At 46.6% G+C, this 27196-nt stretch overlaps 1 protein-coding gene across 29 annotated transcripts in view; it reads left to right on the plus strand.

The window, feature by feature from the left end:
- The window catches only part of OBSCN (obscurin, cytoskeletal calmodulin and titin-interacting RhoGEF), a 270159-nt gene that overhangs the window by 54559 nt on the left and 188404 nt on the right, over positions 1-27196 (plus strand). For all 29 annotated transcript variants that reach the window (XM_079996236.1, XM_079996263.1, XM_079996261.1 and 26 more), the window contains 15 exons: positions 987-1262; positions 2049-2324; positions 3720-3986; positions 5628-5897; positions 7386-7652; positions 10099-10365; positions 12624-12736; positions 15206-15359; positions 18217-18378; positions 19347-19451; positions 20509-20775; positions 23137-23406; positions 24778-25044; positions 26440-26709; positions 26853-27119. In XM_079996236.1, the coding sequence (XP_079852362.1) occupies positions 987-1262; positions 2049-2324; positions 3720-3986; positions 5628-5897; positions 7386-7652; positions 10099-10365; positions 12624-12736; positions 15206-15359; positions 18217-18378; positions 19347-19451; positions 20509-20775; positions 23137-23406; positions 24778-25044; positions 26440-26709; positions 26853-27119 (3498 nt within the window). The remainder of the gene's footprint in view (positions 1-986; positions 1263-2048; positions 2325-3719; positions 3987-5627; positions 5898-7385; positions 7653-10098; positions 10366-12623; positions 12737-15205; positions 15360-18216; positions 18379-19346; positions 19452-20508; positions 20776-23136; positions 23407-24777; positions 25045-26439; positions 26710-26852; positions 27120-27196) is intronic.

Genomic DNA, 27196 nt, shown 5'->3' on the forward strand with positions numbered 1-27196 from the left:
AACATCAGTATTGGTTTCATGAAGGGTCTGGCAAATGAACTTTTAATGCCATCTCAAACTACAATTCCCAGAATTCTTTGCGGGAAGGCGACACAATAATTTCTGCTACAGGCCTGCACAACCTATATTACCTGTCTAAGTGAAAACAGCCATGTGCAATGGCTTCTCAGAGCTCACAGAGCGGTTTGAAGTGGTATTGTTGGGCACCTCTAGACAACATGTTTATTGAGCATTCATCCTGGTTTGTTTTCAGGGAGGTTAGATGATACTGGCTTTTTAATGAGCATTCATTCTTTGTCTGTGTGGAGGTTAGATGGTGTTGCATCAAAGCAAGTGTTAATCCCACACTTTCCAGCTCATTTCCCAATAATAATAATAATAATAAATTTATTATTTATACCCCGCCCATCTGTCTGAGTTTCCCCAGCCACTCTGGGCGGCTCCCAATCGAGTGTTAAAAACAATACAGCATTAAATATTAAAAATTTCCCTAAACAGGGCTGCCTTCAGATGTCTTTTAAAGATAGGATAGCTGCTTATTTCCTTCACATCTGAAGGGGGGGTGTTCCACACGGTGGGTGCCACTACCGAGAAGGCCCTCTGTCTGGTTCCCTGTAACCTCACTTCTTGCAATGAGGGAACCGCCAGAAGGCCCTCAGAGCTGGACCTCAGTGTCCGGGCAGAACGATGGGGGTGGAGACGCTCCTTCAGGTATACTGGACCGAGGCCATTTAGGGCTTTAAAGGTCAACACCAACACTTTGAATTGTGCTTGGAAACATACTGGGAGCCAATGCAGATCTCTCAGGACCGATGTTATGTGGTCCCGGCGAGAAATGTGGTCATTTCTCTTAGCACATTTAACTGCACTCCCTGAATTTGTTGGTATGTGATTGAATCCCACCCCAAACAGCAACAATCTGGCAGCTCCTGTTGACTCTAATTCCTCGCCGACAGATGCTCAGTTACTTTTCCTCTATGTTCCAGAGGTTGCAGATATATTTGTCAAAAAGGAGAAGGTGCAGAAGGAGGTGAAGGCTGTCCTGAAGGAGAGTGCTGCTTTGGTCTGTGAGGTGGCCACTTCCGATACCCAGGTGAAGTGGTACAAAGATGGGAAGCCCCTCGGTACTAGCAAAAAAATCAAGGTGGTCTCTGATGGCACCTCCCGGAAGCTGGTATTGGAGCAGGTGGAGAAGAATGATGCAGGGAACTACACATGTGAAGCTTCTGGCCAGAAACTGATTTTCAAGGTTGAAGCAGTAGGTAAGCTCCCTTTCCCTCTGCAGGAGGAAGAAAATCAATAACAGGATGCAATCCTAAAGTGATACGATTGTTGGAATGGGGGAGAAATTTGACTCAGTTCATCTCTAAAGGTGAACCTACCTAATTTAAATTTCATTTGAGGTTCTCTAGAGCAGGGGTCAGCAAACTTTTTCAGCAGGGGGCCGGTCCACTGTCCCTCAGACCTTGTGGGGGGCCAGACTATATTTTGAAGGGGGAAAAATGAACGAATTCCTATGCCCCACAAATAACCCAGAGATGCATTTTAAATAAATGGACACATTCTACTCATGTAAAAACACACTGATTCCCGGACCATCTGCGGGTCAGATTTAGAAGGCGATTGGGCAGGATCTGGCCCCCAGGCCTTAGTTTGCCTACCCATGTTCTAGAGCAGGGGTCAGCAAACCTTTTCAGCAGGGGGCCGGTCCACTGTCCCTCAGACCTTGTGGGGGGCCGGACTATATTTGGAGGGGGAGAGAATGAATTCCTATGCCCCACAAATAACCCAGAGATGCATTTTAAATAAAAGGACACATTCTACTCATGTAAAAACACCAAGCAGGCCCCACAAATAACCCAGAGATGCATTTTAAATAAAAGGACGCATTCTACTCATGTAAAAACACACTGATTCCCAGACCGTCTGCGGGCCGGATTTAGAAGGCGATTAGGCTGGATCCGGCCCCCGGGCCTTAGTTTGCCTACCCATGCTGTAGAGTTTTGGCGAACCTGGAAGTTCTTATGCATGGCATTTACTAATTGCAGAGCCCGAGGCAAAATTCGAAAGGAAAGTTCCCCAAGAGAAGCCGATCGTTGTTCAGGAGGAAAAGAGCATCATCCTGTCAACTTCAGTGGTGCCTGAAGATGCTGAAGTCAAATGGCTCAAAGACGGAATTGAGATCAAAGCCAGCAAGAAGTATGAGATGAAAAAAGACGGGGCTTCTAGGACCTTGACTGTGAAGGTGGCCGATGTCAAAGATACTGGTGTGTACACGTGTGAGACTAAGAGTGATAAGCAGCAGTTCCAAGTCCAGGTCCAAGGTGAGGAACACATCTCAGTATTAGCCAGAAAATATTTTGCCCTCCTGGGTGCCAAATGCTATGCCTTACAAGCCGAACCCAACCTATTTAAATGTTCTGCAGTTTTCAAGCCCAGCTCAATCTAAACTTGACGGCAATGAAAGCCAGGCTTGTTGTTGTTGTTTAGTTGTTTAGTCATGTATGACTCTTCGTGACCCCATGGACCAGAGCACGCCAGGCACTCCTGTCTTCCACTGCCTCCCGCAGTTTGGTCAAACTCATGCTGGTAGCTTCGAGAACACTGTATTTTTCTTTACAGCATTGGACTTTCCTTTCACTTCCAGGCATATCCGCAACTGAGCGACTTTTCGGCTTTGGCCCAGCTGCTTCATCAGCTCTGAATCTACCCCAACCCAAAACCCACATCTCTTGCCCAATGAATCATGGCTGCTTTCACCATTTCATCCTTAGTTTCCCATTCCAGAATTAGTTTATGCATCTTAGAAATCAACTTCTTATTATCTTCTGAAGACTCCCTTTAAAAATCAAAGCTTTGCTCTTTAAAAAACCCCAACTTCCTATATCATTCTTCACAGACTTGGTACCCTACCCCTCCTATTGCTTAGTGTGGACTTGCTGAGCTGTGGAACATGATACTTTGAGAACTGCTTGCTAAGCATAACACGCAAGGGAAGATGCCAAAACTGAAGGAGTTGTTCCTAACTGATATATTAAATTCAATTTGTGTTGTTGTTGTTTAGTCATTTAGTCGTGTCCAACTCTTGGTGACCCCATGGACCAGAGCACGCCAGGCACTCCTGTCTTCCATTGCCTCCCGCAGTTTGGTCAAACTCATGCTGGTAGCTTTGAGAGCACTGTTCAACCATCTCGTCCTCTGTCGTCCCCTTCTCCTTGTGCCCTCCATCTTTCCCAGCATCAGGGTCTTTTCCAGGGAGTCTTCTCTTCTCATGAGGTGGCCAAAGTATTGGAGACTCAGCTTCAGGATCTGTCCTTCCAGTGAGCACTCAGGGCTGATTTCCTTAAGAATGGAGAGGTTTGATCTTCTTGCAGTCCATGGGACTCTCAAGAGTCTCCTCCAGCACCAGAATTCAAAAGCATCAGCCTTCTTTATGGTCCAGCTCTCACTTCCATACATCACTACTGGGAAAACCATAGCTTTAACTATACGGACCTTTGTTGGCAAGGTGATGTCTCTGCTTACAAGGTGTTAAATACCATTGACATTAGGTTTTTAAATTGTTATCCTTTAGGCCTGCTGAAATTATACTAGAGTGGAAGTTGTTCCAAATCCAGTTCTGTTGTTTCCTGGTTATTCCTTGACCCAAACCTTGCACCCATTTTCTCATACATGTATGTGTGCTGATGTACTTTCTGTTCCACTCAATTTAACTACAGAAGTCCCAGTGAAGTTTGCAAAGAAGCTGGAACCCGTTAAAGCTGAGATCGGAGGGACCCTGACTCTGAGTTGTGAACTAAGCCAAGCTGGGGGCAAAGTTGTCTGGCGCAAGGATGGAGTGGAGCTCAAAGCAAGCAAGCGCTACCAGATGCGTGAGACAGGCGAAAAGCGTATCCTGGTCATAACTGGCCTCCGGGCAGAAGACAAGGGGGATTATTGCTGTGAAACCAAGGATGACAAGTGCAGCATTCATGTCAGCCCCACAGGTATAATAATAATAATAATCAATAGCAATAATAATAATAATAATAATAATAATAATAATAATAATAATAATAAATAATAATAATAATAAATAATAATAAATAAATAATAATAATTTATTTATACTCCACCCATCTGGCTGGGTTTCCCCAGCCACTCTGGGCGGCTTCCAACAGAATATTAAAATACAAGAACCTATTAAACATGAAAAGCTTCCCTAAACAGGGCTGCCTTCAGATGTCTTCTAAAAGTCTGGTAGTTGTTTTTCTCTTTGACATCTGATGGGAGGGCGTTCCACAGGGCGGGCGCCACTACCAAGAAGGCCCTCTGCCTGGTTCCCTGTAACTTGGCTTCTCGCAGTGAGGGAACCGCCAGAAGGCCCTCAGCACTGGACCTCAGTGTCCAGGCAGAACGATGGGGGTGGAGACGCTCCTTCAGGTATACTGGACGGAGGCTGTTTAGGGCTTTAAAGCTCAGCACCAACACTTTGAATTGTGCTCGGAAATGTATGGCTCTGGGTTCAGGTCTTGGTGGTAGGAACATACATTCCAAGGTGCTGATCCAGAGATGGGCACCCAAAGGTCCATTGTCAAGGATGGGGGTCTGCTGAGGTTAGGGCTACCCAATGTGGTGGCCTCTAGAAATTTTGGACTACAACTCCCATCAACCCTGGTTATTTGCTATGCTAGCTGAGGTTGACGGGGGTTGTAGTCCTAAACCATATGGAGGGCATCATGTTGGCTACCCCTGGCTTGGGGGATGTTCTGAATGCAAAGCTGTGTCTCTCAAGGGGTTCTGGATCTGCACAGACCACATACAAGGGAGGATGGCATTGCAATGGTGAAGAAGAAGCATAGTAGGCAATGGTGCGAGAGGCATCTTATGGTCCTCATGCAGAACCATGTGTATGTTCAAGTACGGGAAGGTGTGGTCCAGAGCTACATGCCGGCTGAGCAAGCACATGTTTCCCACCTCAAGTTGGCCAAGACGACATTAATAAGGGGTGCCTATTTAGGGGGACGCGGGTGGCACTGTGGGTTAAACCACAGAGTCTAGGACTTGCCAATCAGAAGGTCGGCGGTTCGAATCCCCGCGACGGGGTGAGCTCCCATTGCTCAGTCCCTGCTCCTGCCCACCTAGCAATTCGAAAGCACGTCAAAGTGCAAGTAGATAAATAGGTACTGCTCTGGCGGGAAGGTAAACGGTGTTTCCGTGCGCTGCTCTGGTTCACCAGAAGCAACTTAGTCATGCTGGCCACATGACCCGGAAGCTGTACGCCGGCTCCCTCGGCCAATAAAGCGAGATGAGTGCCACAACCCCAGAGTCAGTCATGACTGGACCTAATGGTCAGGGGTCCCTTTACCCCTTTACCTTTTATTTAGGGGAACTTTGACACAGATAGAAAGAAGAGGTGAATGTTCAATGATGAAGGGCTGTATGGCGTCTGCTTTGCATGCAAAAGATCCCAGGTTCATTCTTTCTGTAGGCAGGATTAGGAATGTCACTAGTCTGAAACCCTGAAGTCCTGCTGCCTAGCTAGATGGACCAGTGCACTGACCCCAGGATAAGGGGACGTCCAATTCTATGTGCATAGCTGAATGCGCTGCATTATTATGACCATTAATCCCCATCTCCTCCCCCAGTTCCTAGGCTGGTGAAGTTTGTCAAAGGCCTCCACAACACAGTAGCTGAAGAAGGCAAAGAGGCAGTTTTCAAATGCGTTGTCTCCCCCAGTGACGCCGCTGTCACGTGGAGTCGGAATGGAACCAAAATCGAAGCCAGTAAAAAATATGTCATATCCCACGAGGACTCAAACCATAGCCTCACCATCACTGACTTGACTCTGAAAGACTCCGCTGCAATCTCAGCAGAAGCGGAAGGAGTAGAGAGCAAAGCAACCCTGAAAGTGGAAGGTGAGACATGGAAAAGTAGCAAAGAATGTCCACCCCTAGGTGGATTTTGCAAGGCTGCAACTAAGCATGCAGAAGATGGAGATAGAATGGACTTCTACTTTCTCTTTCTGGATGTAAAAGCAAACTGGGGGTGGGTGGGGACGTGGGAAAACACTATTTGCAAGTGGAAATCGAGTACACCAGGAAAAGAAGTTATAGCAAGCCTTTCCCCTTTGGTGCACGTTTCCTAGTTGTAGGGAGGTTTTATGCAGATGAAAAATTAAAAATAGCATTCCAGACTTGCAGTCTGAAATGGTACCATCCATTCTGTCCCCTTTATAACTTTTCCACCTTTTTTGCTACATGTTTAGGTCAGGTTCAAGTTACACAGAGTAAGACAGTAGACTGAGGTGGCAGCAATCTGAATTGCACCACTTTAGATTCCAAATGGGGATGGTAAAGCTTGTAAGAGTAGATTGTAAGTCCCTCAGAGACTTGTGCTAGATGGCTTCCAATGATGATTATTCACTACCACCATCAATTTCATACCTTTGAATGCTACTGTGTGCTTTTTGGGGGGTTGGACACACTCACCCACACCACTTCCTCTGCTTAATTATGATTTTCACCCAGGGAGGGCTACACAAAGCTTTATTCATAGAATAAAGGATCATCTAGCCCAACTCTTTGCATTGCAGGGATCAAACTTCTGGTCTCCCATCCAATCTGGGACCCTGCCTGACTCTGCTTAGCTTTGGAAATGTGCTATCAGTTTTGTTGCTGCACCACCAGGGGATATAAGCAGAGAGTTCCACACATGCAGTGGAAATGTTCAAAAAAGCTATTGGCAAAGCTGGATTTTGCTTTGGGCGGAGAATGACTGTGTCCACTCTTAGAACATTGCATTTTTCATTCCGCTAGATAAACATAACATAGGGTTGCCATATTTCAGAAAGTAAAACCCAGAACAAAAGTTGTTGGGTTTATGGGGGGGCGGGGCGGGGCAACAACCCTTACATTACTTAGTAGGTAATATACAAAGGAGCTCATGTCAAATGTTCTCCCCTTCTGCTTAAGCACGCCTAAAAGGTAAAGGGACCCCTGACCATTAGGTCCAGTCACGGACGACTCTGGGGTTGCTGCGCTCATCTCACTTTATTGGCCGAGGGAGCCGGCATACAGCTTCCGGGTCATGTGGCCAGCATGACTAAGCCGCTTCTGGTGAACCAGAGCAGCGCATGGAAACGCCGTTTACCTTCCCACTGGAGCGGTACCTATTTATCTACTTGCACTTCGTGCTTTCGAACTGCTAGGTTGGCAGGAGCAGGGACCGAGCAACGGGAGCTCACCCCGTTGCGGGGATTCGAACCGCCGACCTTCTGATCGGCAAGCCCTAGGCTCTTTGGTTTAGACCATAGCGCCACCTGCGTCCCACCATAACCATGCCTAATTGTAGCCATTTCCAAAGCTCTCTCAACAATGTTGCATTTGTGTCTTTGTTGCCTGTAGAGACGCCAGTATCATTCGTGAAGAAGCTGGAAGCCAAAATTGTTGAGGAGAAGGAGATGGTGACTCTGGAAGTAGAGCTATCAAAGCCAACCACAGAGGTGAAATGGATGAAGAATGGCAGCTTGCTCCATCCAGGTGACAACATGGAGATCAAGGCCGAAGGGACAAAGCACAGCCTGGTGATTAAGAGTGCTGCCTGCGGGGACCGTGGCTATTACTCCTGCGAGACTCTCCATGACAAGACCCAGGCAAAAATAGCTGTGGAAAGTGAGTCAGCGATGGCTGGAAGCCTTCACTTGTGGGTGTTTGCTTTTTTGCAAATGCAGCGCTTACATCCTCAAATGCAATGAGCACTGAAAAAAAAAAAAAACTAAAGGGAGATTTTAAAATGAGACAGAAAAGCACCCAAAAGATAACCTAGCCATGAGTCTGCCTGGGATTTGGTGGAAAAAACCCACAGAATCTGCAGCTCCACAGGCTCCTTCAGTATAAGGTGGTTCCTTAATTCATGGTAAAAGCAGTCACATGACTAGGATTGGGAGAGAAATTCGATTCAGTTCACATTTAAAGGTAAACCTACTTAATCTACCCTTTCTGAAACCAAACACAGCTGTCATTTGGGAAATTCACACTTCTCTGGCTTTTACAGTCCAGTTCTCCAGCCAAGAAATGCACACAAAAATGCATATACTAGGATAACATGTCCATAAAAATGCATATATTGGTGAAAATATTTCAAAATCCGTTATATTAGGGGAAATTGCTTTGTAAAATGTGTAAAAATTGCTTTGTAAAATTAGGGGAAATTGCACACAGACATGTGCCCATCTGGAGAAATCCGCATGACCTTTTTAAAAAATAACATTCAATAAAATTGCAAACCAATGTGGGATTGTAGAGAACTGAATTTAAGATTGGGAAAATGAGGAAAGGAAAGAGGCTGGAATTGACAGATTTGCTGATCCTTCCACATCACCACACCGTCCACGCCCTCCATATTTTCATTATGTGAGTTTGGTCATGTTAACTCTTCCACCAATCTAAGTGAGTAAGACTGGTTTCCTTAACAAAAAACATTTTTTGCCTCTGTTTCCTTGCTGTACTGCAGGGCAAGCATTCACTTGGGCAGTGCTTGTGTGTGGAGTTGGTGCTTTTGCTAATCCCTTCCCCAGCAGCTCTTCCTCAAAATAACCTTAGTATGCCTACAAGCACATTCCCCAGTCCTGAGTGATGGAATATCCACTGACCCAGTCCAAAGGTCATCCCTATAACTGGTATGATGGAATTTTTTGGGCGGGGTGTGTGGAGGGAGTTGTCCTGCAAACTCTGAAGCTTAAGGGAGTAGAATATCAGAAAAGGGGCCCTGAAGTGACAGGTGTACATTTGGTCAAAAGATTTCTAGACCTGTTCCACACATCCCATGACATCATACCTGGTTCCCCAGTGAGCATACCTGTGTGATGCACACATTTCTTGCATTTACACGGTTGTGTTTTTCGGCCTAGTTGTAGCAACTTAGGTGTACATCTAACACACGTAAGTGTGTGAATCAGCCATTAAGCATTTGCAAGAACTGTTACCTGGGTGTTGACTGTGTTTGTTCGTGAGGATGACTTCCATCTGTGCCGTTTGTTATGTATATAATTGAATGCCTCAATACATGCTGCTCATCACTAATAATATATCACCAGAAAGCAGCAATACCTGTGTCTGCCCAATGTGAGTCAACAGCCTATGGGTGTAAGTCACACTCACTTTCATAGAAGAGGGAGACATAGATTAGAAGTATTAGCTCTACCCTTTGAATCTGTTTGACTTACCTTGAGCAAAAATGTGCATATTATTTTGGGGTGTTTTGAAAGCATTCATCGTATGCATTTTGGAAGTTCAGAATTATGAAATGCCCCATTCCAATAGAAGAAGAAGAAGAAGAGTTTGGATTTGATATCCTGCCTTTCACTCCCTTTAAGGAGTCTCAAAGCGGCTAACATTCTCCTTTCCCTTCCTCCCCCACAACAAACACTCTGTGAGGTGAGTGGGGCTGAGAGACTTCAGAGAAGTGTGACTAGCCCAAGGTCACCCAGCAGCTGCATGTGGAGGAGCGGAGACGCGAACCCGGTTCCCCAGATTACGAGCCTACCGCTCTTAACCACTACACCACACTGGCTCTCAATAGGTTTCCAGAATGTTAGGGATCCAAATATCAAATACCACAGACCCTAGATAATAGACTTCTGAATATTTGGAAACAGAGACGTTAGAAATTATGAAGTCTAGACTGTGAGAGGTTTCAAAATAAAACAACACCACTATACCATACTTTCTTTGCTTGCAGAGAAGCAAGGTGGGAATCTCCCATGGGAGTCTTGCTCAGTGGTGTATTTAGCTTAATTATTAATCCAGGAAGGTTTATGGGTATTTTCCTAGAAAGGTTAATCATGTATGCTTAGGTAAAAGACAGAATATTCTTTATTTTGTCCCGACAGTAAGAACATAAGCACACAAGAAAACTGGTGTGCTTAATGTTCTCCTTCCTACCCAGTCCAGCACTTTAGCAGTCAACTGCCTCTGGAAATTTTGAATCACTTGCTAGTTGAATCCTTGGTGCAGTTTCCAGATGGGCACGCCACTTAAATGGGAAGAATGATAAGCCTGGGAATCTTACTTTGGCTCAGACACATCTAATTCTTTGTGATATTGCTTTGTTCCCAAGCGAGACCCATCAAACTGGTGAAAGGCCTTCAGCCAATAGATACCCATGAGGGGCAGTCTGCTACATTCGAGGTGGAGCTGTCACACGAGAATGTGGAAGTTACCTGGATGAAGGATGGCGTGAGGCTGAAAGCCAAGGACAACTGCTGCATTAGTGTTCAGGGGAAGAAGCATTCGCTGACTCTTTCATCTCTTGAAATTGAGGACTCGGGCCTTGTTGCCTTCAAGGCCGAAAGTCTACACACAACCGGCAGACTTAATGTGAAAGGTAGGCATTCAGATCTTGGATGTCTTGGTTGTGCAACCCTGTTCGTTGGGTGCATGAGACGCATCTCCAAAGCACAGGGCCTACTGCCTCTATTAAGCATCAGTTCCATTCAAACGTTTTGCTGACCACAACGTGAACTGCCAATAGAAGCACGCTGTAGGGGCTGCCTAGCAACCATAGGAGTCCCATCCCCAGGTCAGCCCAGAGGTTCTTGGCAAACCCTTTGTTATGTACTGAGCTTGGATCTTAGAACAATAGGCAGGTAGGATCCTAGAAGGCAGCAACCTGATTGGTCTGTAGGAGCCACCCAATCTGGCTCCAGGAGGAAGTGAACCAGCAACCTGATTGGCCTGCTGGAACAGCCCAATCAGGCTCCAGGAAGAAGTGAATCAGCAACCTGATTGGCCTGCAGGAACATCCCAATCAGGCTCCAGGAGGGGAATTGAATCAGCCAATCACAATTGTGTAAATAATGTATATATAGCCAGAGGTTTTGGGGGAAAGCACTCACTCACTGTTTACCATGAGCTGAAATAAAGAGCATGAAATCAACACTCAACTCTGAGTATATTTCACCCTTCCTTGTGATAGCTAGGTAACTGCAATACTGCAATACCTCAGGGACCGCCTCTTCCCGTATGAACTGACCCAGGTTTGCAATCATAATCTGAGACCTTTCTTTGTGTGCCTCCTCCTCAAGAGGTCCAGAGGGTATCAACATGAGAACAGGCCTGTTCTGCGGTGGCTCCCCAATGGTGGAATGCTTTCTCCAAGGAGACCTGCTTAGTGCCTTTCCTTACATATCTTTAGGTCCCAGATAAAAACATTTCTCTTCAAGCATTTGGCTGATTAACATTCTATTGGGTTTTAAAATGTGCTGGCAGGGGTTATTGGTTTGTGTTTGTTTCACTATGTGTTTTCTATTTTTCTGTTGTGAACCACCCTGAGATTTTTGGATGAAGGCCGGTATACAGATTTTAATAATTAATCATCATCATCATCTGCCCTGGGATCCTTGGCTGAAGGATTATTATTTAATAATAATAAAATGCCTGCTTGTGGGATAGACTGGTTCTCTTTCATTGGCACTATTATTATGATCATATGACAGTAGCAGTATTATTTTTATCTGCTACTACAGTGGTCGCTCGGGTTGCGAACGTGATCTGTGCAGGATGCATTCAATCAATTTCCTTTATTCGACCGATGGTCAGAGATAAAACATAATACAGAATTATAAACTAAAACATCATAGGGGTACATAAATAAGGTAGGGCCACAGTACTAAACCTCTCACAGATAACCCACATCAAAGCATTCAGTTATACGTTTCCGACACTTGAGTGCCAGGAAAAGGAATTTAGCCACTGACAAAGTTGTTTTCCCAGAAGACTTATTTAGCAGATATGCTGTCTGCTTTCCTCTTTGTTGGGGACTAAGCTGGGGTAAGTATGGAGTTATAAGATACTGTCTTAAATCGTTGTAGAAGGGACAGCTCAGTAAAATGTGCTCTGTGGATTCTACCTCACCCAACACACAATGGCATAATCTCTGGTCATATGGGACTCCTCCATATCTTCCCTTCAGAACCGCCGAGTCAAGAACATTCAGCCTAGCCGCAGTAAATAGTCTGCGGTATTCCACGTAGTGGATATCTGCCAGGTAGCAAGCTGGAGCAGCCCGATACATCTGCTCCCCCAGAAACAACCCAGGTTTCACACTGGCTATGTCCTCCTGTCTGGCAATATCCCTTAATCTTTGGGCGATCACCGCCTTTGCGTGGCTATACGTCATGGACTCTATATAAAGGGAGGACAACCCACACTTCTGCACTTCCTCCACTATCTCCCCTTCCCATGGAGATTTAAAGTTATCCCTCAGAATCAAGGGGGCCAAACCCACCGGTCTGAAACAGAGCTTGAGCCATAGCCATAACTTCGCTTTCAGGGCCACATACCTAAAGGCTTGACAACCGGTTTCCAATCTCATGATCGCACCTGCCATGGAGCAGGATGCATGTTCGCAACTCGCAGCGTTCGCAATCCGCATCTGCACACGCGTGGGTTGCGATTCGGCCCTTCTGTGCATGTGCAAAGCGCGATTTAGCACCTCTGTGCAGGCGCAGCTGCTGAAACCTGGAATTAACCCATTCCAGTACTTCCGGGTTTCGATGGTCCGCAACCCGAAAAAAACGCAACCTGAAGTGTTTGCAAGTCAAGGTATGACTGTACTACCATTGTTGTTTTTATTTTTGGCAGAACGGCCCGTGAAAATAATTAAACCTTTGCAAGACATTAATGCTCAGAACAAGGACGAAGTAACCTTCGAATGTGAACTTTCCAGGCCTAATGCAGATGTCAAGTGGCGTAAGGTACTGAATTTACTTGCCATGTGACTTTTCCTACCTTAAGGTAATGGGGTCTGATGTGTCACATAGACTCTTCCGTTGCAGAAAATTCAGGGTGTTGTGTAGTATTTGTGTTTACTTACAAATATGTAGCTTGAACATAGGTGCTTAGCATCCCAACAGATATCCAAAAATATTGCAAAGCTCCAACTCAGCTTTCTGACCCTCAGTATTTCTCAGTTTGAGCTGCCTGTTTAAGTGTTTTTACAAAGACAGCTTGATGATTTCCCACCCAGCCAAGGGATGGAAAAAGACACACTCACTTCTAGAACAGATGCTAGCTATTGTCATTCAAGGACCTGCCACCTGCTTGGGGATAAGAAAGACACACGGACACAGTATATTAGGTTAATGGGCTAAAAAAGGCCACAACTTTATTGATTACAGCATGTGAGAGGTATTGGCTTAGGCACTGGATAAAACAACAGACCGTGACTCCACCCCCTCAGGGAGGAGTGAGTCTAACAAGGGTTAACCACCAGTGGGAGGAGCCTGTTGATGTAAATACAACTGAAAGCTCCCCCTGATGTCACCAGGGGTCATGCCATGGCCCTAGCCACCAGCAAGGGTGTCGGACAGGATCCACGACCGCTGGATTCCTTTACTGGAATACCCATAAAGTGGAGGAGTAGACAATGGCCACACCCTGCCCTCCAATACACAAACATATTCCAATGCCTAACCGCCAATACCTAAAAGTTGTGACGATTTGCTACAAGGTAGGCGAATAACCAAGTGGCCGGTGCCAATTTGCCAGTTGGATAAAAATTCCTACCAGGCCCCTTGGACAACCAAGGTGACCAACCACAGATCCATAGCAATGTCAAGAACCAAGCAGTGAACTAAAGGGAGGGTGTGTGTGTGTCAAAGGCAGCCAGTCTTCATAACATAGGGAGCAACTTAGCCAGAACAAATTACAAGTCCGTGCATACCTGGTATGCGTCAAGCAACATACATAGACGGAAAACCCATCTGCAAAAAATGCAGAGCTGGGAATCACTGACTCATTAAGAGACCCCCCAAAAGTCTTTCAGCTCAAGCCCACAATCCCATAACTGTAATAATCAGAGCAAGACTGGACACTCAGAAGCACTGAAACATTGCACTAAATTGTATTACAAGAACCTCATTCCTCTTGGAAATGTATGACACAGTCTCTCCTCTTGCGTGTCGAGGTCCCCAAGACACCCACAATAAAACACAGTTGACACAAGATTTTAGTTTTAAGGTTTTGGGCATAATTTTGGCCACAACTTTATTAAAATTACAAGCGATGTGAGTGGTTGCTTAGGCACTGGTTGCGACTATCTGACCCCGCACGGGGACAGACTGACCTTCGCCCACTTGCAAAGTCAGTAAAGGGAAAACATTTTGGGGAGAGAGACGGGACTGGGAACCACGCCTCACCTCTCCCCAAATGCTCCCAGGGGCTCTTGCGTGTCCTAGCCCCTTGACAAGGGTTCGGACAAAAGTATGGCGAGCCCCTGGGTTCCTTTAATGGAAAACCCTTGCAGCAGCAGCAGCATTTTGGAGGGGCAGGCACAGCCAGTGGCGTAGCGTGGGGGGTGCAGGGGGGGCCAGCCGCACTGGGTGCAACATCTGGGGGTTAGGGTTACGGGGCGCAAATCCACGGGTTAGGGGGCGCAAATTACTTGCCTTGCCCCGGGTGCTGACAACCCACGCTACGCCACTGGGCACAGCCAATCCATGCCCCTCCACCAACCAACTCCTAAACCAATGCCTAACCGCAACCTTACAAGTTGTGACGATTTGCTACGCAGTAGGCAAAAACCAAATGGCACCAGCCAATCAATCAGATGGACAAAATTCCTACTGGGCCCCTGCCCCAAAAGCAGACGACCCCATGACCGGGATAGCAAGGTCAAGCGAACGACCTGAAAATAGGGAGGGTGATCCGATGCATGCAATGAAAAGAGGAAGCTCAACACTGTGAGCAGGGTATTTAAAAGCTATGGCTGTCAATCACGAAATGGCAACATTTAAATCTCCCCAGCAATAGCAAATTCAATGAAATGGTGGCCAATTCTATCCCCGCCCAGCAACAGTGAGTGTCTTGCTAGCCCCCACCGTAACATGTGCTCTCCATGAAGGAGAACACGCTTTGTTCTTGTTGGCATACTCACATGACAAATGCTGCTCGTTCTCAAATCTGACATTGACTTTCTAAAGTCAGTGGCATTTTTCTTAGGAACACAATGGCAGTTATTAAATTCTGGCAAATCACCAATGGGGCCTCAGGTGTGAATTATATCCTGTCCAAACAGAGTTTTGTGGATCTTGAATGAAAGTATTATAGTACCTTCAAACAGTGGAATACTTTATTGTTCCACACTGATTTTGGTGAGACAGGAACACTGCAGTTAAAAAGCTTGGTGAGTCTGTTAAAACCTGATTTGGACTTCTTCCTTTTAGGATGGAATCGAGCTTCGGCCAAATAAAAAAATTGCAGTCTTTGCACGAGGGACCACGAGAAGCCTCACAATTCACAAATGCGAATTTGAAGACAAAGGGAAATATATGTGCGATGCTGTTGATGACAAGAGCTCAGCTACTTTGGTGGTCCATGGTATGTTTTAGGGAGAAGAACAAAAATATTTTCCTTTCCGAATGACTTTGCATAAAACACTGCCAAGTCATCAGGCCAATTCACATGTGTATTTATTAAGATTCCATCACTGCTACATCAGGTGGTGCCTTGCATGTGAGAAGGAGGACGGATAAAGGTCACAGGTAGAATGTTTGTGTTGCTCGGTAGCCTGGTTTGCACTTCACAGTAAGCCAAACTTTGCTCATGCCCTGTTCCCTGTGTGGTGCAGCAGCTAGTGGTGGTATAGTGGTTAAAAGTGGTAGTCTTGTAATCTGGTGAACCGGGTTTGCTTCCCGGCTCCTCCACATGCGGCTGCTGGGTGACCTTGGGCTAGTCAGACTTCTCTGAAGTCTCTCAGCCTCACTCACCTCACAGACTGTTTGTTGTGGGAGAGGAAGGGAAAGGAGAATGTTATCCGCTTTGAGACTCCTTCGGGTAGTGATAAAGCGGGATATCAAATCCAAACTCTTCTTCTTCTTCTTCTATGCCAAGATCTGGTTTAGTATGTTACGTAACCCCCGGATCATGGTTAAGGTCTCCTCCTTAGGTCTGCCCTATTGTTGCCCATTAATGGTACCACCACTGTGCTTGTAAGTACAAGGCAAGGGAGCATCTCAGGGAAGGAGAAAAAAAACCATCTAGCCAAAGGTCCATCTAGCCTAGTATCTCGTTCTCACAGTAGCCACCTGGGTGCTTACAGAAAGTCGACCAGCAGGAGAGCCTGAAAACATGGTACATTCTGTTCTATTAGTACCGATAGCTTCTGGGGTGTGGGTGGGTGAGTGTGTATAATTAAAAGGCATGCTAAACAGGGACGCAGGTGGCGCTGTGGGTTAAACCACAGAGCCTAGCACTTGTCAATCAGAAGGTCGGTGGTTCAAAACCCCATGACGGGGTGAGCTCCCGTTGCTTGGTCCCTGCTCCTGCCAACCTAGCAGTTTGAAAGCACGTCAAAGTGCAAGTAGATAAATAGGTACCGCTCTGGCGGGAAGGTAAACAGTGTTTCCATGCACTGCTCTGGTTCTCCAGAAGCGGCTTAGTCATGCTGGCCACATGACCTGGAAGCTGTACGCTGGCTCCCTCGGCCAATAAAGCGAGATGAGCGCCACAACCCCAGAGTCGGTCACGACTGGACCTAATGGTCAGGTGTCCCTTTACCTTTACCTTAAACAGGATTATCATTTTTCCACTTTTTAGCATAAATTGAACTAATGGACACTATCATAAAGGGGGAGTAGAATGTATATTAAAAGTGCTGATATCTACAGTTAGGCTGTGTAATTGCTCTGTAATTGCTCCATTAAGTATCTTTGGTATGTGATGAAACTTTCTGTATTTTTTTACTACTACTAAATGATAAACGGGACGCGGGTGGCACTGTGGGTTAAACCACAGAGCCTAGGACTTGCCGATCAGAAGGTCGGCGGTTCAAATCCCCACAACGGGGTGAGCTCCCGTAGCTCGGTCCCTGCTCCTGCCAACCTAGCAGTTCGAAAGCACATCAAAGTGCAAGTAGATAAATAGGTACCGCTCTGGCGGGAAGGTAAACGGCGTTTCCGTGCGCTGCTCTGGTTCGCCAGAAGCGGCTTAGTCATGCTGGCCACAGGACCCGGAAGCTGTACGCCGGCTCCCTCGGCCAATAAAGCAAGATGAGTGCCGCAACCCCAGAGTCGGTCACATGGGACAATGACAATAAAGGTATCTAATGGTCAGGGGTCCCTTTACCTTTACTAAATGATAAACAAGCGAACAAAATAAATGACATTTTAGCTCAGTTGGGGTGAACTGATTAGCCAGTCTAGAGGTCAAAAGGCCTCAAACCTCCCCTTTCGCATCACCTCCCTACTCACAGCTAAAAGTCTGCTTACCCCCTTTTAGGGCTGGGGGGGGGCATTGCAGGATGACCAGTGCCTCCCCCTCGCTGATGATGCAGGGCTGCGTGTCAGGGTCTGTTCTTTGCCAGAGCACGCTCCTGGCTTGAATTCCTGCTCTGCATCAGCCTTTCAAAGTGGCCAGTGGCAGACTGGCGCAGAGGGCTGTGCTGTCCAGGGGGTGGGCCTGAGGGAACAATCAGTCTTCCCTCAGGTCCGCTCCCCGTGGGATTTAAATCACCCCGTGCCAGTCCCCAGCAACCAGCTCTTTGCAGTGCCTCCCTACTCACAGCTAAAAGAAAAAAAGAGGAAGGGCTGACAGATATAATAAGAGACAAGTCTAATAAGACAGGTAAGAAAGAATGGGAGTACCTAAGTAAATATTTGATAAGCCAAAGTTCAGAAGTGAAGACCCGGTTGTGTCTGGAATAACTCTGCAAAAGTAAAAAAAAACAACTCCCTGGTACCAGGATGAGGGATGCACTGAAATACAGATAAGTTGGTTTCCATTAGAAATAATGAACTGTTGTGAGACTGACGGAAGCCCAAAGAACGAAAGAACAAAAAACATGAAAAAATGAAATATTTTTTAAAACATGCGTGTTTGATCTGTAAAGTATTAGTTTAATAAGGAATGACTTAATGTTGTTTTATTTATTTTTTTCTTTTTTCTTTATTAAGACTTAACTGTATTGGTGTATGATATTTCTTTATTGTTTCCGTTTTCCATTTTTCTTTTTCTCTTTTCTTCTTTTTTTGGTAACCTTTCTTCATTTCTTTTTTTCTTTTTCAAGTTTGTAAGTTTTGATTTGTACATATTTGCAATAATATTTAAAAAAAGAAAGAAAGAAAGAGGAAGGACAGAGGAGCAGGCCAAAAGGAACATGTTTCACCTGGGTGCAACTTATTCCAGAAGTCAGTAGGAGCAAATATCCTTTAGTAAATACCTCTTTGTAACCCCTTAGCCCGAGATATCAAGATAGTGAAGCCATTGGAAGACGTGGAGGTGAGCGAAAAAGAGAGTGCTTCCTTCACTTGCGAGATTTCACACGACGAGGTTGAAACCCAGTGGTTCAGCAACGAAAACAAGATCCGGGCTGGAGAGAACATCAGGTTGCGCCAGGACGGTAGGAAAGGGGACAGCCGATGAGTGGAAACATTGGGTTTGTTTTCTTGTTGGAATGGCATGTGGGGGAAGACGAGTCTGAACTGTTTAGGTCTCTTGCATAACTAAAGCTTGATGGCAGACCTTCAGATCACATGCATATCAGTTATACAGTGGACGTTGGTGTTATGTACTGAAGTTCTCACCCTGGGCCAGCAGGGGGATACTGTAGATAGTTTTCACTCAGGTCCACTTATGCAAATAAGGGATTGAAAGTGATGTTCAGTGATTGGATAGTTACAGAAAATGGTTACAGTTGCGTTGTACTGGAGCTCTATATAAGCAGGCTGGCTGAACCCTTCAGTTCAGTTCTGTTCTGGCCTGTGAATAAACGAGAGCTGTTTGAAGAATCGCTGTGTCGTCTGATATGTTCACCCACAACATAACAGTTCGGGTTGCAAATGTGATCCATGCAGGATGCATGTTCGCAACCCACAGTGGCGTGTCTGCACACGTGTGGGTTGCAATTCGGCGCTTCTGCACATGCATGACCCCCAAAACCCGGAAGTAACCCGTTCCGGTACTTCCGGGTTTCAGCGGGTCCGTAACCAGAAAAAATGCAACCTGGAGTGTCTGTAACCCGAGGTATGACTATATACCAGTTTGAGTGTTGTGGCTTTCCCCAAATAATTATGGGAAGTGTTGTTTGACAAAGGTGCTAAGAATTCTCAGATGGATATATCTAGTCTACTTACAGAGCTATAAACCCCATGATTCTCTGGGCTAAGGAAATGGATATTAGACCATGTCCTCTAGGGGTAAGGGGATTCTTGTGTTGTGGAATTTACTATTAAAAATGTGCTTTCTGTGTCCTCTTGGGTAGTACGAGAGGCTACAATGAGATTAAGGAGCAGGTGCCTAAGGTGTGGTACACTCAGCAGATCTCAAAACTGATGGCCCGTAACTGTGAGTTTGTGTCTCTGTTCACAGGGAAAAGCTACGCGCTAGTCTACAGAAGCGTGGAGATGGAGGATTCAGCAGAAATCAAATTTGTTGCTGAAAAAGCAGAATCCCGGGCAAAACTTAAAGTAAAAGGTAATTATGATGGCATTGTATTGCAGTGTGGCTTATTTCTTGTTGTTACTGTTTAGTCGTTTAGTCGTGTCCGACTCTTTGTGACCCCCTGGACCAGAGCACGCCAGGCACTCCTGTCTTCCACTGCCTCCCGCAGTTTGGTCAAACTCATGCTGGTAGCTTCAAGAACACCATCCAACCATCTCATCCTCTGTCGTCCCCTTCTCCTTGTGCCCTCCATCTTTCCCAACATCAGGGTCTTTTCCAGGGAGTCTTCTCTTCTCATGAGGTGGCCAAAGTACTGGAGCCTCAGCTTCAGGATCTGTCCTTCCAGTGAGCACTCAAGGCTGATTTCCTTAAGAATCGATAGGTTTGATCTTCTTGCAGTCCACGGGACTCTCAAGTGTCTCCCCTAGCACCATAATTCAAAAGCATCAATTCTTCGGCAATCAGCCTTCTTTATGGTCCAGCTCTCACTTCCATACATCACTACTGGGAAAACCATAGCTTTAACTATACGGACCTTTGTTGGCAAGGTGATGTCTCTGCTTTTTAAGATGCTATCTAGGTTTCTCATTGCTTTTCTCCCAAGAAGCAGGCGTCTTTTGATTTCATGACTGCCGTCACCATCTGCAGTGATCATGGAGCCCAAGAAAGTAAAATCTCTCACTGCCTCCATTTCTTCCCCTTCTATTTGCCAGGAGGTGATGGGACCACCTTAGTCTTTCTCAAAAACGCACCTTCAGTTTGGTTAATTTCCTAAACAGCTCAGGACCATAATACCTAATGACCGCCTCTCCCCATGTAAACCGACCCAGACCCTGTGATCATAATCGGAGGCCCTTCTTTGTGTGCCTCCTCCATGAGAGTTCGGGAAGGTGGCAACACGAGAACGGGGCCTTTTCTACAATGGCTCCCTGTTTGTAAAATGCTCTTCCCAGGGAGGCTTGTCTAGCACCTTCATTATACGTTTTTAGGCGCCAGGTGAAAATGAATATCAAATGTTTTGAACTTCCTAAAGCACTATATCAATTCAAAGCAGTAGTGCTAGTAATGATGTTTCTTTGTCGTCCTTTAGAACTGCCTGTAAGGTTTGTGAAACCTCTCCGCGTAAAGATTGCAATTGAGAAGCACCGGGGCTTTCTGGAGTGCCAAGTGTCTCGCCGCAATGCTGAGGTCAAGTGGTACAAGGATAACAAACTGATCCAACCTGGCGAAAAGTACGAGATTGTCAGCGACGGGGTCTACAGGAAGCTCATAATCAACGAGACAGAGTTTGCTGATGAAGGCATTTACACCTGTGATGCCATTGATGACAAAAGCAGTGCTCAGTTTTACGTGGAAGGTACTAACTTGTTCTCAGCTGGAATATGTGGAGGGAAGCCATGAAACTGAGTAGTTGTGCCATTTATCTAAATATCGCAAGATGGGTGGGTGGAATCCCCATAGCCAAGAAGAGCATCATTTAGATTTCAGGCTTGTTCCTGCCACCCCTGCCCTTCTTTCCCGACAAGGTGTTGTGGAAATGCAGGCAAAATATTTGCTCGGTTGTTTTTTTTAATTTATTTTTTTAAATTTTATTAACATATAAAACACATAGATTTACATTTGCACAATACACATACACAACACACTACCTTATTTTCATAACTTAAAACATACCTACATTACTCTATATAATACCTACCTATACTGTACATATCAACATACCTACACACCTACCCCACAAGGACACCTACTAAGTGATTTGACTTCCAGCCGTTCTTGTTATGCTATTTTATTTTTCCAACCAGCTTAAACGCATTTCATTATTTCTGTAATCTCTTCTTCTATCTTGACTTTACTCTCCTTTCACTCTAATCATTTTCTGGATTCATTCAATATCTGTCAGAAATTCTACTTTTCCACATAAATTTTGAGGTATTCCTTAAAGATAGCCCACTCCTTATTTGCTTTTTGTACCATATCTCCTCTTATCCTCCCTGTTAGTTTGGCAATATGGAAGTATTCCATCATTTTAGATAGCCAGTCTGTTTTAGTTGGGACGCTGCTGCTTTTCCAATTTTTGGCAATCAATAACCTTCCAGCCATAGTTGCATACATAAATATTGGTCTGCAGTTTTGGGTTCTACCTGCAGGCTACCAAATAGTCATTACAGGTGGCGCTGTGGGTTAAAGCCTCAGCGCCTAGGGCTTGCCGATCGAAAGGTCGGCGGTTCGAATCCCTGCGGCGGGGTGTGCTCCCGCTGCTCGGTCCCAGCGCCTGCCAACCTAGCAGTTCGAAAGCACCTCCGGGTGCAAGTAGATAAATAGGGACCGCTTACCAGCGGGAAGGTAAACGGCGTTTCCGTGTGCGGCTCTGGCTCGCCAGAGCAGCGATGTCACGCTGGCCACGTGACCCGGAAGTGTCTCCGGACAGCGCTGGCCCCTGGCCTCTTAAGTGAGATGGGCGCACAACCCCAGAGTCTGTCAAGACTGGCCCGTACGGGCAGGGGTACCTTTACCTTTACCTAACCTTCCAGCCATAGTTGCATACATAAATATTGGTCTGCAGTTTTGGGTTCTACCTGCAGGCTACCAAATAGTCATTACAGAACTAGAGCCATGTTCATCGCACTGCTGGTTCTGAACTGAGGTTGAAGCAGATTTGATGGTAAAAATGCTACTATCGCTGAACCTTACCCCAGAACATTAGGGTAGCTTTACGTGGCAGTTTCTCCTGCTGCTGATCCAGAATGTTAGTCACACAACTTGAAATGTAGGAACTGACATTACTTAAAAGGACTTTCCCATGCCGTAAGAGGCTTTGTACTTCTCTCTGCCACATACATGAATTGTGTTTTGGGTTCTACGCCCTTTTTTATGGAAGGAACTGAGCAGATTGAGTAAAGGAATCAGTCCATCGGAGATCTGCATAATATCCTGTGGGAAAGTGCCCTTTCAACAAAATTCAAATCATCAGACATCTTGATTGCCCTAACTTCCTAGCTACAGCAAAAAGCGTACCAATAAAGTGTCAGTATAACCCAAAAGATTCCAGAAGAACATATCATAGTATATAAGAATTGTCCTTACAATCTAAGCCTGTGCACTTTTAATGGCAAAAGATGTGTCAGGTTAAATGTGTTTAGAATTGCAACCCCACAAGAGAGCTGGGCTTGATGATTGACACGGGGTTGCTACTGAAAATCACAGCTTTGGGTCAACTCCCCTCCCACCTGCCCCAATATTTGCATGTATCATTGTGTTGCATAATTTGCTGCCACGGTCAGAGGTGGGGAAATAAAGAGAACCAACAAATAAAGTCTGCCCGCAATATGGATAAAGAACTTGTGGACTACAGCTTCCATCAGCCCAGCCAGTATGGCCAATGGTCAGGGGTTATGGGATTTGTAGTCCAGCAACATTGACATGGAGGCCACAGGCTACCCACTCTGGGCCTACAACAAGAGCAGGAAGAGGAGTCAGAACTTGGCTAGTTTTGCTCTTAGTGGATAAGCTGAAGGGTTTAAAAATATGCTACTGCATATTAATATTTATTTCCTGCTCCTCTTGTCCTAAGCTGGACCAAGGAGCCCAGCAATGTTCAAATCTCAACATTATGATGATTTTAAATAGCTGTTAATAAGCCACCACTACATGGTCTGCGTGGAGGCAGCAGGACGGACATTTGACCTTTTTCTCTTTGGCTCCTCCGTGTCCTCAGAGCAATCCATCAATATTGTGAAGGAGCTGAGGGATGTGGAGGTCAGTGAGCCAGCGGAAGCCAGGTTTGAGTGCGAAATCTCCATTGAGTCTGTCAAGCCCCCTAAATGGTCTCTCCGTGGAGAACTCCTGCAGGCCGGCAAGGATGTTGTGATAGAACAGGAGAGGAGGCTCCACCGTCTGATCCTGAGGAAGACTGAAGTAGAGATGACAGGCACCATTCAGTTTGCCATTGGCAAAGCAAAGTCCACAGCGAACTTGGTGGTGAAAGGTAAGTCACTTCTTCTTCAGAACTTGAAACAGCAGCAGCAGCAGGTCTGTTCAGGGTGGTTCTTGAGGAGAAGGCAGGGGGGCTTTTAGATGAGCAACGTTCAGCGGCGCAAGGATGGCAAAGAGATTCAGAGGAGCCAAAAGTATGATCTCTGCCGGGGGGGGGGACCCTCTCCATATTGATCATCCACGATACCTCAGTCAAGGATAGTATTGTGATGGCCTGGGACTCGGGCTCAGACTCGGAACCAGAAGAGTCTCGGTCTGCACCGGATCCTCTGCCTCAGGCGGCATCTGAGCTGAGTCTGGGTCCTGATGCTGATGAGTCCCAGTCTGCACAGGTTCCCCTGCAACAAGCACCAGCTGGGCCAAGTCAGGGGCCTGAGCCTGTCCTGGCTCCAGATGCGGGGATGACCTCGTTGCCTCCAGCTGGGCCATCACTTACAGCTGCTCCACTACCAGTTGGGTCAGGGGATGCTGAGGCGGCCCCTGGGTCTAGTAACCCACTGACGTCTCCCAAGCTGCAGAGACTAAGGTCTGAGAGAAGGAGAGACCTGAGTGCTCACCTTCGGGCAAAACAGGGAGGTGAGTCACCAGGGAATCAGAACCAGCCATTATCCCGACAGATAAAAGGCTGTCGGACCCCACCCCAGGTTGCAGGAGCAACATTGCTGCTTGCTGGAACCTGCCTGTTACCCTGTGCCTGGTTTCCTGCCTTGGCCCTATTGGACTGATTCCTCATGGAATCCTTGGATTTGGGACCGGACCTGGACTGCATTGCTCGGGTTAACCCTCGGACCCAGCACAAGTATGAGTCTACCTAGCAATACAATTTTGTGGTTCTTTACCCTTTCATGCATTGGTAAAGGTAAAGGACCCTTGGACAGTCCAGTCAAAGATGACTATGGGGTTGCGGCGCTCATTTAGCTTTCAGGCCGAGGGAGCCAGTGTTTGTCCTCAGACAGCTTTCCGGGTCATGTGGCCAGCAGAACTAAACCGCTTCTGGCTCAATGGGTGACCGTGACGGAAACCAGAGCGCACAGAAACACCGTTTACCTTCCTGCCACAACTGTACCTATTTATCTACTTGCACTGGTGTGCTTTTGAACTGCTAGGTTGGCAGGAGCTGGGACAGAGCAACAGGAGCTCACTCCATTGCAGGGATTCAAACTGTCAACCTTCTGGTCGGCAAGCCCAAGAGGCTCAGTGGTTTAGACCACAGCGCCACCAGCGCCCCTCCTTCATGCATTAACTAGCAGTTGTGCATAGTTCCCCTAGATCTAATTCAATGCCACTCCCATAGTTTCCCCTAGATCTAATTCATTGCAACTTCTTGGTCCATGATGACCCTCCCTGCTGCTTCTCTTTGTAGATCTTCAAGTGACTATTACCAGGCACCTAGAAGACAAGGTTGTCCAGGAAACCCACTCAGTTGTCCTTTCTTGTGAGTTCAAGCCTTCTCCAAAGGTTGTAGAATGGTACAAAGACCACACGCTCATCGAGCCCTCAGAGAGGTTTAAGCTCAAGAGGGATAAGAACACAGCAGAGCTAAAAATCCTGAAGTTGTCTGTTGGAGATTCTGGTGTTTACAAATGCAAAGCTGGGACTTCAGAGACCAAGGCCTCACTAACCATTCTGGGTACGTAGGTGAAACAATGGAGGGAAGGTGAGGCGAGTCCAGCCTTGCTTTATGTGCAGGAAAAGAAATTAGCAATTTTATCATGCGTATACTTACTATTAGAAATTGGGTGAACTCCGTTAAGTGAATAATTTTTAGTGACATGTCTATATGCCGCATTAAGGCAGCAATAATGCATAGAAAAGGCACCATCCTCTGGTACCTTTGAAAGATGTCAAGAAATGCCCCCTCAAATGCAAGAGAGACTGTTGTCTCTTTTTGCCCAGTTCCTTTTTGCCTTGACTCAGTGTGATGGCCTGGGACTTGGGCTCGGACTCAGAACCTCTGCCTCGGGCAGCATCTGAACCTAGTCTGGGGCCTGATTCTGAAGAGTCCCAGTCTGCACAGGTTCCCCTGCAACAAACACCAGCTGGGCCCTGGCTCCAGATGTGGGGATGACCTTGTTGCCCTCAGCTGGGCCATCACTTACAGCTGCTCCACTACCGGTTGGGTCAGGGGAGGCTGAGGCGGGCTCTGGGTCTAGTAACCCACCAACATCTCCTGAGCTACAAAGGCTTAGGTCTGAGAGAAGGAGAGACCTGAGTACTCGCAGGAGGAGTGCTCACCTTTGGGCGAGACAGGGAGGTGAGTCACCAGGGGATCAGGACCAGCCATTACCCCGACAGAGATAAAAGGCTGTTGGACCCTGCCCCAGGTTGCGGGAGCAACGTTGCTGTTTGCTAGAACCTGCCTGTGACCCTGTGCCTGACCTTGCCTGCTTTCCTGCCTTGACCCTGTTGGACTGACTCTTCGCGGAACCCTTGGATTTGGGACCAGATCTGGATTGCATTGCTCGGGTTTACCCCCGGGCCCAGCACATTCAGCCTCTCCTAAGTTGAAGCCTCTATGACACACCTCCATGTCAGGCAATCTGTCATATACCACAACCCCACAGCAGCCATTTTGCTACTGGCACCCATGGAATGTTCTCAAAATTCCAAGTGTGCCCACTGGCCCGAGAAGGTTGCTGCTACCTGCTCAGGTTGCTGGTTAGAAAGGGAATTTACAATGCAGAGTGTGTTGTGACAACCTGTAATGTATTGGAGAATGGTACTTCCCACAGGAGGATGGAATGAGCTTGCTTATTTGGAGTGTGGGGTGGAAGAAGCCATAAGACAGGGGAGGACATTTCTTAGGCAGCAGATGGAGAATCTGAGATGTTCAGAAAAATATTTTATTTGCTATCGTGGCCCTTTGGATTCTCTGAAAATGCTATGTGGGAAACTGCCTTTGCATATAGAATGGAGGCTGCAAGAAGTTTGCAACATGCTGTTTGCAGAGCTGGAGATGGTTCTGGTAAGTTAGCATCTTGTACTGTGGAACCTCATTGTGTGCCTAATCCCTCCCCTCAAACAGAACGCAAAGTGGAGATAACGAAGCATCTGGAAGATGTGGAAATTGAGGAGGAGAACTGCGCCTTCTTCTCCTGTGAGCTGTCTGAAGACGTTGACGACGTGGAATGGTTCCTCAATGACACACACCTCTTCCCCAACAACTTCAATGAGATCAAGAAACTGGGCACCTCTCATAGCCTGATGCTCAAACACGTCATGCCAGAAGATGCTGGCTCAGTGACGATCAAGGTTCAGAAGAAAGTCACCGAGAGTGCTCGGCTGAAGGTGAAAGGTGAGTTTCCTTTTTTCACCTAAGGGCCTTGGTCCTCGCTTTCCTTACAATCAAGCTGCTGCATGAGTTTTGTGAAATAAGTAACACCCGGAAAGTTGGATCTAAACATTGCCATTTCCTTTTCTTCTTGCACCATTCTTCAGAGAAGCCTGCTGTCTTCATGAAGTCCCTGGATGATGTTGCTGCAGAGGAACGCAGCACAGTCAGCCTGGAATGTGAGGTCTCCAAGGCAAAGGTCAAGCCCATCTGGAAGAAGGAGGGTGTGGAACTCACCCCAAGTGACAAGTACGAGATGCTTCAGGCTGGGAAGACGCTGGGTCTCGTTATCCATGACCTCGACAAGGCTGATGCCGGCTTGTATACATGCGACCTTGGTACAGAGGTGGCCAAGTCTAGAGTCAGCGTCCAAGGTAGGGGCTGCTGCATTATGAAGTCCGGAACTGTAGAGCTGCAAGGTGTAAACATGCACCCCCACGAAGCCCCACAA

Source organism: Podarcis cretensis (assembly GCF_951804945.1).
Source record: "Podarcis cretensis genome assembly, chromosome: 12".
NCBI lineage: Eukaryota > Metazoa > Chordata > Lepidosauria > Squamata > Lacertidae > Podarcis > Podarcis cretensis.